General features: G+C 41.8%; 2 protein-coding genes across 5 annotated transcripts in view; one reads left to right on the top strand and one right to left on the bottom strand.

The window, feature by feature from the left end:
- Positions 1-3,410, bottom strand: part of foxp2 (forkhead box P2) — a 102,249-nt gene extending 98,839 nt beyond the window's left edge. For 2 of the 4 annotated variants that reach the window (XM_069156844.1, XM_069156845.1), the window contains exon 1: positions 3,020-3,409. The gene's annotated coding sequence lies outside the window, so the exon portion shown is untranslated. Of the gene's footprint in view, positions 1-3,019 lie in introns of all 4 variants that reach the window. The other 2 variants (XM_069156846.1, XM_069156841.1) reach the window with 2 other exon arrangements.
- Positions 1,958-19,281, top strand: LOC138202635 (protein phosphatase 1 regulatory subunit 3A-like). Its single transcript, XM_069156840.1, has 7 exons — positions 1,958-1,987; positions 7,641-8,523; positions 9,522-9,580; positions 10,025-10,122; positions 10,705-11,286; positions 16,146-16,233; positions 17,251-19,281. The coding sequence occupies exons 1-6, from the start codon at positions 1,969-1,971 to the stop codon at positions 16,200-16,202; spliced, it is 1,698 nt and encodes a 565-aa protein (XP_069012941.1). The 5' UTR covers positions 1,958-1,968; the 3' UTR covers positions 16,203-16,233; positions 17,251-19,281.
- The last annotated feature ends 521 nt before the right edge of the window (positions 19,282-19,802 follow it).

Consider the following 19,802-nt stretch of genomic DNA (forward strand, 5'->3'; position numbering starts at 1 on the left):
CTAGTCGGGCTTAAGAAGTGACCCAGAGCGTAACTAAAAAAGTCTGAACTGTTTCGAGACTCTTAGTAACTGGGGCACACAAAACATCATTACTGTGATGTGGATAATTACAGAGCGAAAAGGGTGGCCTCCTAAGCATGTAATACACTCTTTTATCTTAAGAAGTCAATCTCTCCGAGGCTGACAGCTTGCAGCATATGATCCCGGTAAACAAATACTTTTGCACGGCACAAAAGTGCTATTAAAGGCCAAAACTGTCAACACAAATTCCATTCTTACCGGGGGGGGAGGGAACCAAGGTACGAGGGTGGGGGGGTGAGGGGGGTGGGGGGGGGGGGGGGGGGATGGTCTTGATCACTTCTAGTTGCTTTATCTTGCATGGAGGTTGTCATGGAAACATTTCCATGAAGTTAACATGGATAAAAACCTGAACACGCGCCTTTTAATTACCTTTAAGTTTAGCCACAGATAAAAAAAAAAAAAAACACACCGGGTAGTTTATGAGGATGGGCCCACTGACATGTTGAGGAAAATTGATGTTGGCGCTCCCACTCCCTTGATTTTCTAAACCCCCCCCCCCCCCCCCCCCCCCCACAAAAAAAAAAAAAAAACACGCAGCAACACCTCAAGGGTTGAGCTGGAGCAGTCCTGTTTCATTACAGTGGTGCTGGGGGATGGGGGGGATGGTGCAATTCAAAAGCCAATCCAAAAGTGAGCAAGTGTTTCATTGCATTAAAAAAACAAAACACACAAAAAACAAAACAAATTGTCAGACTCAAAACAGATCTGATGTGATCCGAGCATAAAAATCCACCGCCTCACTCTGAATTTGCACTTAATTATTTTGCACCTAGCCTGCGCTGTCCATCTGAGCCAACAGTCACCGGAAATGCACACCAAGTTTTTAACAGGGCTACAAACACAAAGCGTTTTCTACTTCAGCTCAGCGGGGAAGCAACAATTTCCCATATCTGGAGATAAAATCATGCATCAGGCAGTGTTCACTGAGCTGAAAGCTGAATCTTAATTTTGATAAATGATTGAAACGTATGACAGGGTATACACATTAATCCTGTGGGAGGACATTCATTTTCCTATTACCATAATGTAGAGCACGACCGCCCGATGATGAATGCAGCAATCAAAAAATGGACGCAGAGTGGGGAGAGCCGGGGTAATAAGTGCGCTGCTCCCAACAACGGTCAGTCTTGGAGGGAGACTAATGGCAGGTCTCTCTCCAGCTCTGCCTTAAGGGGAAAAAAATGCATCCTGTTTTACAAACTCAAGTGACCTCACTTTACCACATGCACACGCGTGCGCGCGCGCACACACACGCACACGCACACACACACGCACACGCACACGCACACGCCAGCCCAACAACAAGTAAACAAGAGGAGCATGGACTGCTTTAAAGGTGCTTTAAGAAATGATTACAGGGGGCACTTCAACAAAGGGGCTGATTGTGCACTGTCGCTGACATATTTCACAAGGGGCATTTATTGCCGCCTGCCCTTTGAAGAGTGAGAGCTGCTGAGTGAGGGGGGGAACCGGCCCACACCTGCATAACTGAAGAAGGAACACCTGTGCACCCTGCGGCTCGAACAAGGAGGGTCGATCCAGCTAATCCGGGGGTGGAAGCTGATCAAGAGGACAGGCCCGAAGAGTTTGTTAGCTCCCACTACCTTGTTAGACTTTCTTTTACAAAAAAAAAAAAAAAAAAAAAAAAAATACATCTATTGATTTTTTTTTTTTGGGTGGGGGGGGGGGGGTGAGGATGGTGGAGGAGGGGTGGGGGGGGCACAGTGATTACAAGAGAACAGTGACAAGACACAGAGTGAAATAGAGGGACCCGGCAGACGCTTTTTTGATAAATGAGCTTGAATTGTAGGTTAATCATGATGAAAAGTAACATGCTACCAGCATCCCTGTTTGTTTCTGGACAACGAAAAAAGATGGAATATAAAAATGGAGCGTGCAAACTACGGTAAGGCGTGAACTGCTGATAATCATACATATTGATAAAGGTGGATATCAGTCAATGGAGCACGGATAATTCTAAACAACCACAACCTCTAAATCTAATTGCAATTTATTCTATTGTATTTTATGTTTGGAGCATGATCTTAAGAAACTGTGACAATAGTCATTTAACAAAAAAACACCAGAATTAATGAAAACTGCTTTCAAAACTATATACAACCCCCTGTGTGTCACAGGTGATAACACCAAGGCAACCACACTGAAGGATATCTATTTTTGTTTTTTTAAAGTTGCAATAACCCTTGTTTATTTGTTTCAAAATAAGATAACATACAGATTTAATATTTGACATGGATATGACAAGTTGTGAATTAAATCACTAGTCATTTCTAGTTAGTGCAATATAGCAATATATATATATCACAGCAAACAGTGGATAGAGAGTAAAATAGCTTGCAGTGACATTAATGTACATACACATCGGCTGCTGTTAAATGTATCAAATAAAAATCTAACAGGGTAATTTCAGTTTATTTCTGAACACACTACGTTTTAAAATGAGTTGTCAGAGATGCAATTTATCACGTGGCGGTTATCAAACGAGCCACTTTTTTTTGGAAATTGAATTCAAGATTATTAACAATCCAGATTTGAAACAATAAGTCGGCTTTTTTTCCTAAAGTCAGTACTCAACGTTTAGACGAGGCAAATCGTGGGCAGCGCAGTCCAAAGGTCCGAACATTAAAAAAAAAAAGAAAAGAAAAGCCGAATGGGACTGCAGCTCAGGGGGGGGGGGGGGGAATCTGTCAACAGCTGCTCGCTAATTAACAAGCACAAGAAACCCACTCGCGACGTGTAAAGTATATTGTCGCAAAGTCAAGTTGCAAAGCGCTTTACAGACAAAACTAAACAAACTTGTGACCCGCGGTCCACTTTCTAATTCAGGTGTAGTGATCAGAGAGGTAGAGAAAAAAAAAAAAAAAAAAAGTCAAAAGGGTTACGGAGAGAAATAAGCTCCTGGGCAGAGAAAACTTACCACAAAAAAACACTTGTCAGGTATATTTCCCTCACGGTAAATAAAAAAAAAAAATTAAAAAAAAAAAGTCAAAAGGAACACACGCCAGGTGAGAAGTCGCCGTCCTCTATGCTCGCAGAGATCTTCGCACGTGACTGTCCAAGTTCACCATAACGCAGAGAAAATGAACAACAAGCTGCAGAGTAAATAAAAAAAAAAAAAAAAGCTCGAAATAGTCCTCCGCTGGGCACCGCTGCCGAAGACACACACACACTCTCCCTGCTGTCTCCCGTCAACGCCGCTGTTATTACTAATGCAACAGAGGGAAAAAGCAGTACACTGAGTCCTGTTTGAATGACGCGCAATGCGAGGAAGAAGCGGCTTGTTTTTTTTTTCTTTTTTTTCGTTACGATTCAAACACACATCAAGCTTGTATCCCAGCAAGCAAGTATATTTGGGACTAGAAACCCCCCCCCCCCCCCCTCCCCCAGGGGAGGCACTTGCTTGTGCGCGGAGGTGTGTTGTTATTTTTGGGCGTACTGCGACCCCGTGTGACGTCAGGGCCACCTGCTATGTAAATAAAAAGTTTTTTTTTTTTTTTTTTTTTTTTTTTTTGGAAGTTTGTTTCCCCCTTTTTTTTTTTTTTTTTTTCTTTTTTTTTTTTTTTTTCAAACGTTTCACGGTGTAGTTCACCGGAGAGACCAGCGTCCTGCCTCAGAAAGCCTCCGCGATAGTCATAGCGGCACTACTGTTGTTGGGGGGGGGGGGGGATTGAACCAGTAACTTCCCGGTAACGGGACGGTCCACTCCGACCAAAAAAAGACAGCCGAATAAGTGTGCGCTTTGCTGCATCTCAGAAACTTGGGTTCATATGCTGGAACTCGCCGCGAAGTAGTTTTGAAGCGAAGCCATTCGCAAGTGGGAACTATATGAAAAAAAAAAAAAAAAAAAAAAAAAAAAAATCAATATATATCCCCATAATGTTCCTGCAATATTACCACAATAATCTTTCTGCAGCTGCTATAGCGACCACCCCATGACATTTACTGTTTGCTTTTTTTTATTATTTACGATATTCGCAAAGAAAGTCGCGTGATTTTTCCGGCTACATTTTGTGCAAATATTGTTTGTAGTTTATAATGTTTGTATCAAGGAAATATACAATTTTAAGTAGAATTTTGGTGAAACAAAACAGCTTCAGCATCCTTTAAGTCAGCATGTAAATCTACATTTAGCGTCACTGATGACATTTTTAAATAATTACATGCGACTCATAATTAGATTTGCAGAGAGAAAAATAGCCTATTTATTAATGGTCATGTCGGGAGTGTTTGCATACAGTAAATGATCGGTAACCACTACGTGTAAAGACTATACACATTAGTAGCCTACTATTATTAATGTTATTAAAAAAAAATTACGTGGTTTGATGTCATTATGTTTAGACTATATGTAACTCTGAATTTCATTAAATAAAATCACTGCTGAATAAATACTTAATCAGAAAAAGAAGATATAACAAGGCGTAGCTGACGTTTGACTGAAGGAATTTGCATTAATCTAGTGGTAGATCCGAAGCTAATCATACACTGATCAGTAGTTCAAATGATTTGCTTTCTTCTTTTCTTCTTCTTTTTTTTTATTTAAACAAATGCAACGTTCACGGTCAAGAAAATGGATGACCAGATTATTGTTATCTGAAAAAGGAAAATATTTATTCATGTAAAGGCGATCGTACTCTCGTCAACATTTTAAAATGCTATGTCTGATGTTATTACAACAAGTATTATTATTATTATAATTGGGGAAAACGTGTTCATAAAGAGGGACTTTTTTTCAATCAAAGAAACACAAGTTGCGGTCGGTGTGTATTACTCTGTAATGCCCATGTGAATTTATAATACATTAATAAAACGGAGGATTTGTTTTTATTGACTAAAATCGTGAAATACTCCGCATCTCTGTATTAGCTTTTTTTTTTGTTCATATCAAGATCACACCGGATTTCTTCTCCAGTATTATTTGTGAAACTGTTTCCCATTGGTGGGCGAGCACGGAGTTTTCTGCACTCCATAAAGTATGTCCAAAAATGTCCTAAAACTGGCCTACATTTAGTTACAAATAAAAATAGTAGTCTATTTCCTTTCTAATTTGATAAAACAAAATAAAAAAAATAAAACATAAACATTTTAAAGTACGGAGCAGGCAGATCACACTGCCTAACGTGTAATAATCTCGGTCTCTTTTGTGTTTTTGTTTGTGTTACAAATCCTTATCGCTATTAACAATTCCATCAAATATAAGTAGGAGGAAACAGCCTCTGGAGGGGAAAACGGATCGTGGAATTGTGGTGGTGGTATGCTGCCACCTACTGGTCAACATTTATAGCATTCTGTCCAAAGCCTGAGACTGGGCTGTAAATAACGCGTTTCTTTAACAAGTTTTTTTTGTTTGTTTTTTTTTTATTTCTTTTGTTCCTTTTTATTGACAGATTTTTCTCTGACACGTTCTCTACAGTTGGAACTCATTATCACAAAAGAAATGTAAACTGAAAACACATTCATTGGAGCTTGGTGAAGGCTGAGCTGACGTGGATTTTACTTTGATCACACAGTGCCATCTACTGATCACTCAGACATACAAGTTGTCCTTCATATATAAATGAATTATAGCATTGCCACAGACTGGTGTTGAGTATCTTAAATTAGTGTACTTACCGATTCAAATATAACATTTTTAACACTGGATCATAAGTCTTGTCTTGTCAAATTTTGCAAAGGATACAATCCAATAACCAAAACTGCCGTTAAAAGGCAAAAGAGAACCTCTATGGCTTCAAAATGTAGAACAAAGGGTCCTTTGAGGACAAAAGCCTCACTCACCTACCTGTGAAGGATTGTGTAACAAGCACTAAAGTCTATTTACAAGCTATACTGGATTTGGGGTTATGGTTACACGGAATATCTAGGATTAGTTGAATTAAACTTCCTATCTGACACACACACACACACACACACACACACACACACACACACACACACACACACACACACACACACACACACACACACACACACACACACACACACACACACACACACACACACACAGAGGGAGAGAAAGAGTGAGTCCAGTCTGCTAAGACGAACATAATAATGTCCAGTCTTCTGTTCCAAGATGCAGTGAACCTATAAAATGAAGGCGGCCTCTAATGGCAATGATACGGCAGGATCTGTACAGACTCACCCCTGCACACGCCTCTCAAGCACAGCAATAGGACTAATAATAATTTGATACATTATTGATGTCAGTGTGGAAATTCTCTCATTTCCTTCTCGCCACGCGGAGGTCAGTGGTCAGAGTGAGCTCCCCGGCAGCGGGTGGGGTGATACTGTCATGCTCGGGAACACCTCAGCGGGGCCGACACTTCCCAACACTCGTGCTTGAACTGTGGTTCTTCACTTGCAGGCTCACTGCAGCATCCTTTTGCACTTCATGTCAACGCTCCAAAACAGTGTCACTTGTACAGCTGCTCTCATGTGTGGCCTATTTCATTTCTTCGGACCTAAACAATGACCAGTTACATCAGATTCTATTTTCTTTGTTTGGTTGATTTCATTTTTTGGTCCAACAGAGTAAACACTTGAGTTGATAGTTCACTATCTATTTGTGCTAATGTCAAAAGAAGCCCCATTTTCATCAGGCTTGAAGCTGTGCAACTATATATTTATACGCGTTGGATTGATCACAACTGAATAAAACTACACACAATCGCATTTACATTGTAACAGACAAATAAGAGACACATGTAGGAGGTGTGCATTGGCAATAAGCAGGTCAAATTTCTGCTTACAGATATGTAAATAGTCTTTTACATGTCTGTATTATCACCGGTCAAGCCTAGAATCACACTAAAGCGTTTCATACACCCGCCAGTCCACTAAAGGAGTGCGCGTGTCAACATAACGGTTGGCCTAATCTCAACGTAAAAAGTAGACGCACGTCGTTTGAAACAGATCATGTGACATTGGTAATTTTAAGAATGTCTTTTCCCCCAGAAGACCAGAGTTTGAATCTGCTACAAAGCAATGTCAGTTTCTTCAAAGAAATATTTTCCCAACCCAAGCCACGAGGTTTTGTTTTCCTAAACCAAACCAAACCAAAATTGTGACACTGACACACTGTCCTCTAGTGGACCAGCGGGTGTATTACACGTTTGGACATGATACCGGGTTGTACCGATCCCCCATGCAAATAAAAAGCTGTATCATACCGTTATACTTACATAAAAATGGCATTTCAGACACTTAATAGTTACGTTCAAAGGAGCATGCACAAAGATAGCAAAGTGCAAATTGCTAGCTTGGATTTTTTTTTTATATATTTTTTTTCCATTTGAAGGGGCAAAATGTACATATCCAATCAATATACTTTTTTTGTAGACTAGCTTTCCTTTATACAAATTCTTTTCATGTTTTTTGTGACTAGCAAACATATTGTGAGAGGACGACTGAGGATAACTGGCCAGCTCTGGTCTAGTTATACATGTCCTATTAATAGGTCTGGCTCAGACTCACAATGTTCAGCTGTAACCGAACTCCATCTGTAAAGTCACGTCCTCTCGCTGCTCTCCCTTCTTCAGTATCACTGCAGCCAGGCTCGGGGCACTCTGGTCTGTGCCACCCTCCAAGCCAGACAGACGGCAGGACAGGCAGACAGCTGCCTGGCAGACCATTGCACATTATGGAGGCTCTGTACGTCTGCCCCCTGGAACAGCACGGGGTGATGATGGAGGAGGAGGAACAGGAAAAACATGGGGAACAGGAAGAGGGAGGAATGGAGGCCTCATCTCCCGTGTGCTCCATCACAGACGAGGAAACAGACGAGGACTCGGAACCAGAACCGCCGCCAGTCGTTCGCAGGAAGGTGTCGTTTGCGGACGCATTTGGCCTCGACTTGGTGTCTGTTAAGGAGTTCGACAAAGCTGAAGTGACAGAGTCAGAGGTCAGCCGGTGTAATGAGAGGGAGGTGACCCATTCATTGGAAGAGTTCTATGTGTCTTGTCTATTTACAGTCCCCTCATCCTCGGAGGAGCTGGACCAGAGGCTGCAGGCACAGATGGTCGAGTTGGAGAGCATTGAGCTTCTACCGGGAACCACCATCCTCCGTGGCACCATCAGGGTGGTCAACCTCTGCTACAGCAAGTGCGTCTATGCCCGGATCTCTCTGGATCGCTGGAACAGCTACTTCGACCTGTTGGCAGAGTATGTGCCCGGTTCCAGTGACAGGGAAACTGACAGGTTTACCTTCAAGTATACTCTGGTTCCTCCCTTTGAGAGAGAAGGAACCAGGATGGACTTCTGTCTCCGGTATGAAACTTCAGTGGGCACATTCTGGGCTAATAACAAGAAAATGAACTACGTGCTGTTCTGCCACCAAAATGGACACGTAAAGAAGCTTGGGCCTCAAATGCAAGAGGAGAGTAGCAGCTACAAGAGCAAGAGGAGCTGCCTCAAAGCAAAGAGGTGAGAGAATCTTTTTTTTAAAAAACATGCTATTGCTGAGGGAAGTCACGTAAACCTTGTGTGTCCACAATAGACGTCGTTACACAGCATTCGATATTCAAATAAAATAGAGGTTTGGATTCATCAGGGAAATAGGAGCTTCTAGAAAAGCTTCTTACCATGACTGCCGGGAACAAATAGAGCAGAAGCAAGAACAAGTCCCCAAGAAGCTATCATGTGCTGCTGGAGAAAAGTTTGAAATTGGAGACTGTGTGAATGCTCTATTTACACTGTGCTGTTCTCATTAGTCAAAAGCAATATAGCCTGCTGGGCCGTTGTGTGTTTACAGTAAGCTCTTGTGTAACTATTCAGTAATGGACGTTTGGCCCACAGAACACATATTGTCCATTTATGGTCAGGTGTCTGCACAGGTTTCCATGACGTCTCGCTGCAGCAAAAAAACACAGTTATGCTTGATTTCTTTTCTCAGACACCAAGAAGGGAAGGGAAGCCTATTATGTATCCATGCATGCTCCGGTCCAACCTGCTGCAGTACAAAAGCACAGAAATATGATTACAAATATAAAAACTGTTCCCGGCAGACAAACATATTTCAAAGGCCCTTGGCACATGCTGTCTGCACAAGTGTAATACTTAATCTGTGTCTATCCACTACTGTGCAGCATAATCCCAGTAGGACCAGTGCTAATGGAGGATGTCTGTTCAGTAAAAGCTTTCGTGAAAACTAAAAACTTGCTTTGTATCGTACTCTTTTTGTTTTATTAAACTCAAGTCATAAAGATGTGAAAAGATGAAAACATTACAAGTTTTGAGACATTATGAGACACAGTGGTTAGTTGAAAAAAGAGTAACAACATGCTTTATAATAACCACCTCACAATGCTACACATTCTAAAGAGCTAATGAATAAATACTGGGGGTGTACAGTACTTTAATAATTGGCTACTGTTTGTAAAACAGCGTATGTAACGTTATCTCAAACTCATTTTGAACCACAGGATTGGAAGTACAGAGGGAAATACCTGGGAGACCATCAACACAGCAACAGTTGCTGCAGGTGTGTAAAATGACTATGTGCTGGCGTGTGTGCATGTTACGGGCAGAACAGTTTGCAAACTGCTTTTATTTTCGAAGTGATACAGCCAGTAGTCACAGTTCGGTAACTTTCAGTCACCCTGGAGGTCTATCTGTCTGTTTTAAGAGCTGTGAAGGCAGTGTTGGAAGTTTAGCCACTAGCATAAGCAACACGTGTTGACCACTTTGGTCCATCATCATCTGACGATAGTACACTATCATCTTTTTTTTTTCTGTGCATGCCTCGTAGCTTATTTAAAATGAACTGAACAACGTAGACGTGCCCCAAACCGTGACCAGCAAACCAAACGGCTTGTTTTTTCTTTTACTTGAACCGGTCCACCCTTGGTGCATATAAATGAGTGCGTTTTTAAGTGTGTTTAAATGAGCAAGTCAACTTTGACTTGTCTTTGCCATCATTTTGCAGAAGTAGAGACAACACACAGAGCAGAAAAGGCTGTCAGAAAGACAAAGAACAGCACAGAGATGCAGTCATTGCGACACTGCGAAGAACACAAATCTTTGGTGAGTTTCCTTTATTATCTTTTGGGTGACAGAGTCTTCTAGAAGTTCGGGAAAACATGAGGCGTCACCAAAAAGTAGAAAGATTACCAGCCATGAAACAGCTGCATGTCAGTCACATGATTTGTGTCCGGCTAAACTGTTGCAAAAGTACATACAGTATGTTCTCTCCGCCAGAGTAGGAATGTCACCCGAGTCAGAAATTCAGTTAGTCCCAGAGAGATATGGAAAGTTAACTCATCTGACACTTGAAACATGTCTAAAATCTCTCACGTGCAAATGGTTAATAATAAATGCAACCTGCTTGTAAACATGCAGGAAAAATGATGATGCCAACAAAAATAGGCATATGTGTTGAGGTTGCAGCAGTGTTGCAACGCATTGCATCATCACAGCAATGTAACACAATAAAGAAAATAGTCAATGAATCAAATATTATGGTAATTTTTAGTCAGCAAGCCAGTATTAGGATTCCATGGAAGTGATGACCTGAAAGAATAACACTGTGCAGGTAGCCTCTGGTTAGAGTTCAAGGAGTTCAAGCAAACACTTGACTTGACTTTTGACATTTGGCCTTTTTTCCAGGTGGAGGGCATAAAAAACAGACACGCAGCAACACGCCTGGCATGTGTGCATCACTACCTCTCCAAAAGGAGGGCGCAAATACCAAGGGCTTTCCCACACGACTCAGCCAATGGCCAGAAAGTTTCTCAGCCTGTACCAGCTCTGTGGGGCGACTCAGCCGACTTTCCCTATAAATGCCAAAAGACGCAACCGAAGGAAAGTCCGCAGGTCCTCACCTACCATCAGATTCCTCTGCTTACGCTGGACTGGAACAGTGATAAACAGCAGCAGTGGGGGGCTGCTGATGTGGATGACATCTGGACCGGAGGAGCTAAAACGACCTTGTCAAAAGCGTCAGAAGAAAACACACCTTCGGTTAAGGATATGTGGGAGACCTTTCTTAACGGTATAGATGTTACCAACAATAAAGAAACCTCTGTGTGCGATGTGTGGCAGGCTTTTCCTAATGGGCCAAGCTGCAAGGACCGCTCTAGTGTTCCAGAGTCAGAATGGTTGCAGACAGCAGCGTCGGTTTCTCCCTCAAATAATAAGGGGCCCCAAAACCAATGTGCAGCGAGCAGTCAAGAGTTTCGCGAATTTCAGGTGGGCAAAGATACACCCACCACTTTACATGCACACACCTACGCTGCATGTCAGCTGCTGTCAGACTCTTGCGAATCATTGTTGGCTAATGTTGCCTTGAACACTGAAAACCACCAGCCGGCAGAGGCATGTGTCAGCAGTCCAAGGGATGACAACACAGGGACACGAGACACAACCCAAAGGTCACAGACAAACTCTGTAACAGACACTCCACAGGAATTTAGCCTCAAGGGGGCAACGTCGGTGTCCAAGGACTCCGTTGACAGTTCAGGCGAGTGTCACATGCATGCGGTCTTGGAGAGGGAAAGAGAAGGAATAATAGGAGGAGCAGAAGAAGTAGGAGGAGATGAGCTTTTCACATGGCACACAGCTGACTTAGTAACAAGCTCCGGGGAGTCGGAGACAACAGACATGACAGCAATGCCAGAGTCTCAGAATGCCAACACTGTTGATAGGATCTCACAGGGAGCAAGGCAGGATGAGGGTCTTTCTTCCGGCGGGGAAGGGGAGGTTATAGGTACTATACACAATGCGATGGATGACAAGCTGGCATTTAGGAAGACAATCAGACAGTGGACAAAGGATGGGGCGAGGTGTGTCTTTTCCACATCCAGACAAGGAGCGGAGGAAAAGATAACGTTGAGCTATACGGAAAATAAAGAGATATTTAAGCCACACAAAACCAGGGAGTGTGAAATCTCCCCAAGGTATGCGGAGGAACTGCAGCGGGAGAAATTCAGGCTGCCCCTAAACAGTGAAAACCAATTAGTGGAGACAGAGAGAGATGAAAATGAAGTAAGACCCACACAGTCGCATGAAGATGGATTTGATCCAAAACAAATGTGTGAGCAAAACAAAATAATGGAAACCACACTGGCCAAAGATGTTCAATCAAATAACAAAGACATAAGCAACGAGACAAAGGGACTAATTAGCACAGGCATGGAAATGATCCAGGTATTAGGTGAGCACGCATGGCAACATCAAGACAACGCTTCATCATGCAAAACGGGAAACACGTCAATAATTCTGGAAGTTAATGATAAACAGACATGGCCGATCCAAGTAGCTGAAGAGGTATACACTCAGAAGAGGGAGCACGAACATGTCTTAAATCAGACTATGGAGGGGAAAAGCTTGATGTGTGACGGAATAATAAAGGGGCAAGAGGAATTGAACCCATCAGCACAGACAAGACTCACAGTGGAAACAGAAGAAAGGAAAATGGCTTTCCAAAGTGACCGTGACACATTTAGAGCGTGTCCAACGGAAAAATGCAAACCGAACCCTGTGGAGGTGAGGAGATGGACTCATTCACAGCAAGATATGAAGGGTCAAAAAGAGGATGTAGGTATCGAAATGAGCCCAGAAGAATTTACGGCAAGGGAGAACGTGGCAAAGGAAGACACTTCAACAGAGACATCAGAAAGAATAGATAAAGATATGAGTCAGGAAGACAAAGATGAGAGGGTGAATATTGGAAAGCTGAAAATAGAAGCAATAAGGGAGCTGATAGGTAATGTGGAGAGCCCTCGGGAGGACAGGAAGAGTGCGCCAGCTGAAGAGAAAGAACAAGAGTTGTCAGCAAAAGTTGAGAGCTCTCCATGTGTTGAATATAAAAAACTGTCAGATGGAACAAAAGATCCTATTACAGCAGAAAAGACTGCATCGATTGAACAGATAGAGTCGGGGTTGGAGGAGGCGTTCGTGGAAAGATTTGGAGAAAATTTAGTCAGCGGTGTTTGGGAGGAAGTCTTCGGTCGTGAAGTGCAGGATATTGTTGATGGAATTGGTTGCGGGCTGAGCGATAGTACACAAGACTGCCATCTTCTTTTTGACCTCAATGACACTTTTGATTCAGGTGTATTTTCCTTGACAGAATTACCAACAGATCGACATTCAAGTTTCTGTCAAGGCCCAGAGGAAACCTTCGTGACTGCCGGCCGTGAATCTTCTCCAAAAGAAAGAAGTCAGTCACTTGGCACAACAGAACGCCTTCACTTTCACCCTGAGTTGCAGACAGATTTGAATTCCAGTGCTTATCTCAGTCAAGATCTCACTGTCACTTTAGCAGCTCACAGCAGACAGTCAGTGACTGAATCAGCTCTCAGCTCTCCAAAGGATCAGGAAAACTACTCTCGAATAAAAGAAAGAGCAATCACTCGTCAGGGGACAGAAAGAAAAATAGAAGACTGTGCAGTCACCCATAAAGAGAGTTTTAATCGATCCGCCCACCCATCTCACAAAACCGCGAGTTTCTCCGCTGAGAAATTAAAGAAGTCGGATGGTCTTGTGTGGTGTAGTATATTATCCATCCTCAGTCACATCACCAGGCTTCTAATCTGCACCATCTTAGTTGGTGGATTCTTCGTCATTGTTTTCCTCTATGACTTTCCAGCATTCTTTGCTCTCTACATATTTTCATTGTGTTGGTGGTTTTGTAAGTGGAAGAGACAGAGTAGCGGCGAACAAGGGGACGATGGGATAGGACGAGACTTAAGAGGGAAGCAAAGCAGTTAAGAGTGCTGTTTGTGGCATTTTTTTTTTTACATCTGTAATGTTCTCACTGTATATTCCACCTGGTGAAGATGGCAATCAAGACAATAGGAAGCTGGAATAAAAGGTGTATTAAAACAAAATGCCATACACCAGGGGTCTCCAACCACGAGATCGCAATCCATCCGGTAGCTCAAAGGAGAAAAAAGGTTGGAGACCCCTGCTATACTAAGTGAAAGTAGTGTGTGTGTTTGTATATTTGGTTGTTTTTTTCCAACTCTTTTTACTGCAGGGGTTCTTAAACCTTTTTGGCTTGCAATCCTTTAAAACAAAGCAAAATGTCATTGAGACCCGCTGTGCCCCCTGATCTCATTTAACAATTATTGAATAATAATTAAGTCAATCAAAGACTGGTCTTTTATTCTTTTAGTTTTATTGAATTAAATTCTAGGGGTCCATTCATACGGTACCCGACAAGAAAAATCAAAGATTATAGAAAAGAATGTAAAGCATAATTTTGGTGCTTCAAAAATATGTTTTTCATTGCACTCCTTCCCTGTTATGTCTAGTGGCCCTTCAAATTTGTCTTGCATCTCCTAGGGGTGGACCTGATCCTTTGACTCCTGAGGCGCTTTCAGATCAAAGAGATCCGGGGACTCCTTGGGAAGACCTGGGGAGGTCAACATACAACACACACTTTTTTTTACGGTTTGAAATCGCACCTCCAACAGGTAAACTAAAATGATGTAAACCGTATAGTGGTTGGCAACATCTCTGCACGGCACACAACAAAAAAAAGGTCTTTTTGTCCATGCAAGGGCTGGTGAGCGGTGAACCAATCACCATCACTATAGTTCCTTTTGTACTGGGAAAGTACCTACCCGGAAGTAAAACCTTAAAACAGAGTTCTAAGATTCTGCAGTGCAGACACAAAACAGGGATTCGTCCTCGAACTGCTCTTAGAACAATGAAAAAGTTCCTGCGGTCCGAAAGTGCCTTTGGAATCAGGAGACGTTTTGCTTTGCTTATCAAATCAATAAACTTTATAAAAAAAAAAAAAAAAAAAAAAAAAAAAAATTTAGAATTTAATTTATTAAATTGAACTTCAATGTCAAATTTAAGAAAAGAACAGATTTCATTTATTTAGATTTTGAAACTAATATGAATACTAATCTGTTGTTGAATGTCTTTAACACGTGGTGTCAACGTTTATGTGTATGACGTGTGTATATATTTGCTGTGTTTTATCGGGCCAATACACCATTTTACAACGTACAAAGTGAAACCAGGTGACTTTCCTTGATTTTCTTCAATAAAATAAATTCATATGACTGAAGAAAGATCTTTAAACTTTTTTTGGTCTTTTACACAAGAATAAGTTTTATGATAATTTTTTTTTTTGTTGTTGTTTTTTTTACATTCATTATTTTATACTTTAAATTAGTTCTGTTTGTCTTCACAAAAATTGTTCAGCTTTAGTCGAGACAATGTGTAAAACAGTGTTTTGAGATCTCATTACAAATGAATAGTCTGGTCAGAGTTTGATTGGAAAAGATCATAATACTGTTTGACTTCATTCAAAGACAGACTGTCTTTTAACAGCCGCATACTCTTTCAATATAATTTATAAGATAACTCACTGACACCCCTAACACACCAGAGGAAGAGCCGGTAGTTCTTTGTTCTTGGATCTGCAGATAAAGATTATTCAGTCATTGAGGAACTTGTAGGTTTAAGGAAGCGGTTTGAATTCTGAAAGTGTTTGAAGGTCAAAAATGCAAGAAGCAAAAATCAAACATTTCTGTCATGTGATTTCATAGTTTTTATCAACCGAATCCCCAGTTGATCATGAGATGAGTCAACCGTTTGAACCTTAGTAGTCTTGAAAGTGTATAACACGCTCACATCCTTGCAGTCATTTATCATATCAGTTTTAGTGCCCGCTGACAGGAGTGGAGTTTTTAACGATACTGTTTGGCGAAAGAACTTTGAATATATTAACTCCATCTGGTATTTCACAAATTATCACAGATGAGTATAACAGCTGTAACAAATGAGCACAAGTAGTAGTGCATTATATAAAGCACATCTATTTAAATGTTCAAAACATGTTGAAATGGACACATTTCACTTTTGTAACTAATACTAAGATTTATTTCATTCATTTATTGAGTGTAACTCTACATCCTAGGGCCACACTGCTGTATGTAAAACACCTATTCTTTGTGAAGCTAGTAATTAAAGATGGTCATATTTCATACTAAGTTTGAGTATTTAAGTTACATTTGGGGGAAAACAACGTTTCTCCTGCTGTGGGTATACATCATGCATCTGTGTGTGTTCATGGATGTTTTTTTTTTTAGACACCTGTGTATTCCGTCTCGACTGAGGACAAGAGAAACAGCCCTGCATGTATGTGACAGAAGTGGACAGGTCCAACCCTAAAGTAAGGTAAAAACATAGAACATGGTCACATGGTACTGAAAAGAAAAAAATGTCAATTTGTTAATTTTACAAACAGGACACTGTTTTCACTTTCACTTTGGCAGGATCTTTACATAGAGGCTGATGTATCACTTAACATATTATCAGTTAGTCCACCACAAGCAGAGAGGCTTCACTGTGTGACTCTGTGTGCGCTAAAGTGGCAGCTTGAGTGACGCTGCAGTTCAGTAGATGTCACTTGATCCTGTCTGGGGTATGTTGACCTTTTGTAAGCTGGCTCCAGTCCCACGCTGGCAACTTTAGCAAATGGGCCGGAAGCCAATCTTGGTACAGCAGAGGGCTACCCTTCATAGGGCACTGCTCTGAAGAGGCACAGTACAGACCTGGCACAGCCACTGTAGAGACAAAAAAGTAGCAGTGACAGGAAGAAACTGAGAAACAAGGACCGAATCTTGATCAACTGGGATTAGCCAAAAGGTGTAAGGCTGCTTGTTATGTTCTTTGCTAAATCGCATGTCACCGTGTGAGGATTATAAATGAGTCAGTGCTGCAGTAGGTAGAGGGATAGGGCTGCATATTTACAAAACAGGATGGCAGTGAGAGGTGCCGTACCTGTCAGGAACCACAATAAAGTCCTCGTCCATTTGCAGTTCTAGTCCAGTAGCATAAATATAAAACTGTGCTTTGGCAAATGTAGAGTAAATAAAAAAAAAGGTCTGACTCACTTCACTCCATTAACGCTGTGGCGGCCAAACTCATTAGCTTTATGATATTTATAAATCTCCCACCTAAACAAAACCTCAACAGAACAATCCATCAAAGTAGGCAGTAAAGTCCCTTTGTATTCTTTAAATATTTACCATACATCGTGATCTAAAACACCTACTATTTTGAATGCACTTGGCGTGAAATAATTTCTGGGCAACACTTAAGATAGGTCTGATTTAAATCGAATAACTTTTAGAATTAATATTTTCTTAGCAGAAAAAAGCCGGTGATATCTTTTATCCTTGTTCACATCAGGTCACAAAAAAATCCCTAAGGAGGTAGAGGATAACTGACCTTCTGGATCACACCCTGAACCTTGTGATACAAGACTATAATGAGAGCCTATCATCGTGTCGCTGTGCTCCTCATTCGTTCTCTCATTTTACAGTGAGTGTAAAGGACAGGACTCTGTGTGTTGGCATTTGTTCCTGTGTACGTGCATATGTGGGGATAGGGAGGGGGGTGAACTATAATAAGGAATGCACTATCATGTGAGGGATATTGGCAGGAACGTGTTCCTGTATTAGCACTCGACACATGCTTCCTGTAGTCCAATACCTGCCATCAAAGCGTTAAGAGATTGATGCATTAACTGCCTCGTCCAGTTGTGATAATCTGGGGGATTTCATTACATAAGGACAAACTGAGGAAGAAGGGGAATATCATGTGTTTAAGATAGCTCAAATACTCTTCTGATTATGGTCCATGACTGGAGAATAAAACAACCACTGCAAAAGTTACCCATGGTAAAAGTGCATCTCGTCATGATAGTGTTCACACACTCGATCTAAATGTACACCAACAACTAACAGTAAAAAAGAAAGAAAAAAAAGAAAATTGGAGCTCCAATGCTACATTTCTTCCACCAGATGTCAGTACAGCTCCACTTTTCAAAGTAGCTATTACGTGCTCAGTGGATTTGAAACCAAAATTAAGGTTAAAGGTTTCAGAAAAAATAGAAATTTATAGATATGACATCATAATAGTTGTGTTATCACCTTAATAAAACATCAGACACCATCTGCGTAGGGCTAAACGTAAAACGTAATTAAGCATTGTGACAGTCGTCCAATCCAGAAAGCGACAAACACGTAACAATCTATTTTCTCCCCGCGGCAAAAATCTGTGTGCAGTGAAGTGCACTGCCGGGGACAAGAGGGTGCATGAGGACAGGCTATGTAAGTGGAAGAGAGCGCAAAATGAGGCGGGGCCGTGTTGTGCGGCCTGAGGGGACCGGAGGCACTCTGCTGACAGATTGGAGACCTGACAGACTGCATCGTCCACACTCATCCCTCAGTCTAGGGAACAACTTTTTATTCATCCATCTCTCCGCCCTGCCGTCGCAGCCTCCCTGTCGGCGCCCCGTGCTCCGCTCCCTCTACTCTCAACCTCGCCAGCATCATCTGTCCGCGACCCCACCCTCTGCCCTCCGCCCAATTCTCCTCGCCATCCCGGCCTCCCTCTTTCTCACCAAATCGACATGCCTGCCCTCCCCCTCCTCCCCCCCCTTGCCTCAGCCTCGCCTGTTACTCTGTCTATGCTGCACGACTCGACATTCCCAGATGTCCGCTGGCTCTTGCATCACTGAGACAGCCAGGCCTTCTGCTGTTGCCACTTGGCATTTGAAAGTTGTGCGTGCTTAGAACACTGTCACCAACTATTCAATACTAATTGCGGTATAGCCACTGCAGCAGGATTCATCTGTTAGGGAACAGTGGTATACCCCCATGAGACGTCAGGCTGTATCTGAATGTATTTATTTCTTTGGGTGTCAGAATAAAGATTAAACATGCATAACTGATGAATGGGAGTCAATACAGTTGTGCAGCTACTGAATTTCACGACATTTCCTAAACTTTAAACAGGGTGAGGGCTGCTCCTGTTGCGCACGAATGGAGCGCCGTACAAAGATGCACATGGAATCTTCTCAAGTTTTGATTCCATGGTGAAATTATGTAAAAGTAGTCACAACAACGTGTGTAGCACAAGTGCTGATGATGATCGAGTGACAAAATTTGGGATACTTACTCACGAGAGTTATTCCTTCCCTGTGCTCTGTGGGCATTACTCTGCTACAATCTGTTCATGCATGAAACAGTCTTTGAATTTTTTGATAGCACTTTGTATTCATAGATGTAATGAATCCATGAAATAAGTTTCCTTTTTAAACAGAAAGACAGAGTATAATTTTTTGAGAAAAACTCAAGAATTTGTCATTTTCAAAATCAACCTTCATGTTTTATTTATTTTTTGAACACAGATATTTACAGATACCTCCAGAGTACACACGGCTCAGTATATCTCGCCCTTTTATAGCCCTCATTATGGATCTTCTACTTCCTTTGCTTTCATTTGCAGCATTACTGCGAGATGACAGTGTTGTTTGTCATCTTTAGTGCCTTCGGCTGTGTTTTTTTGTCATCACAACGAGGAGGTGTGAGAAAAGAATGAAGAGGAAGACGAGCAGGAGAGGAGGAGGAGGTGCAGATATATCACTGATGTATTAACACGAGCCTACGATTCAGTCACGGTTTTTGCGCAGAATATGGAATGACGAGAGGAGATTGACAAGATGAGAGGAGATATGAGTGCACAGGTGAAAAGGTTTTGGTACCCTCGAAACAGTCAAGATGAAAGTGAATAATATAATGTTAAACCCTGTGTATCTAAATCTTAGAACAAAGCGCAGCATCCAACTGAGGAAGATAAATAGGTGATGGTGAGTGGGGGGTTTTGTACACTATGAGGTTCTCGATGACACCAGTGGATTACAAACACTCTGGGTTAACAGTTTTTTATAGCCTAAA

The sequence above is a fragment of the Embiotoca jacksoni genome, unplaced genomic scaffold (assembly GCF_022577435.1).
Source record: "Embiotoca jacksoni isolate LCO1_2020_lvr unplaced genomic scaffold, fEmbJac1.0.p SCAF_21, whole genome shotgun sequence".
Classification (NCBI taxonomy): Eukaryota; Metazoa; Chordata; class Actinopteri; family Embiotocidae; genus Embiotoca; species Embiotoca jacksoni.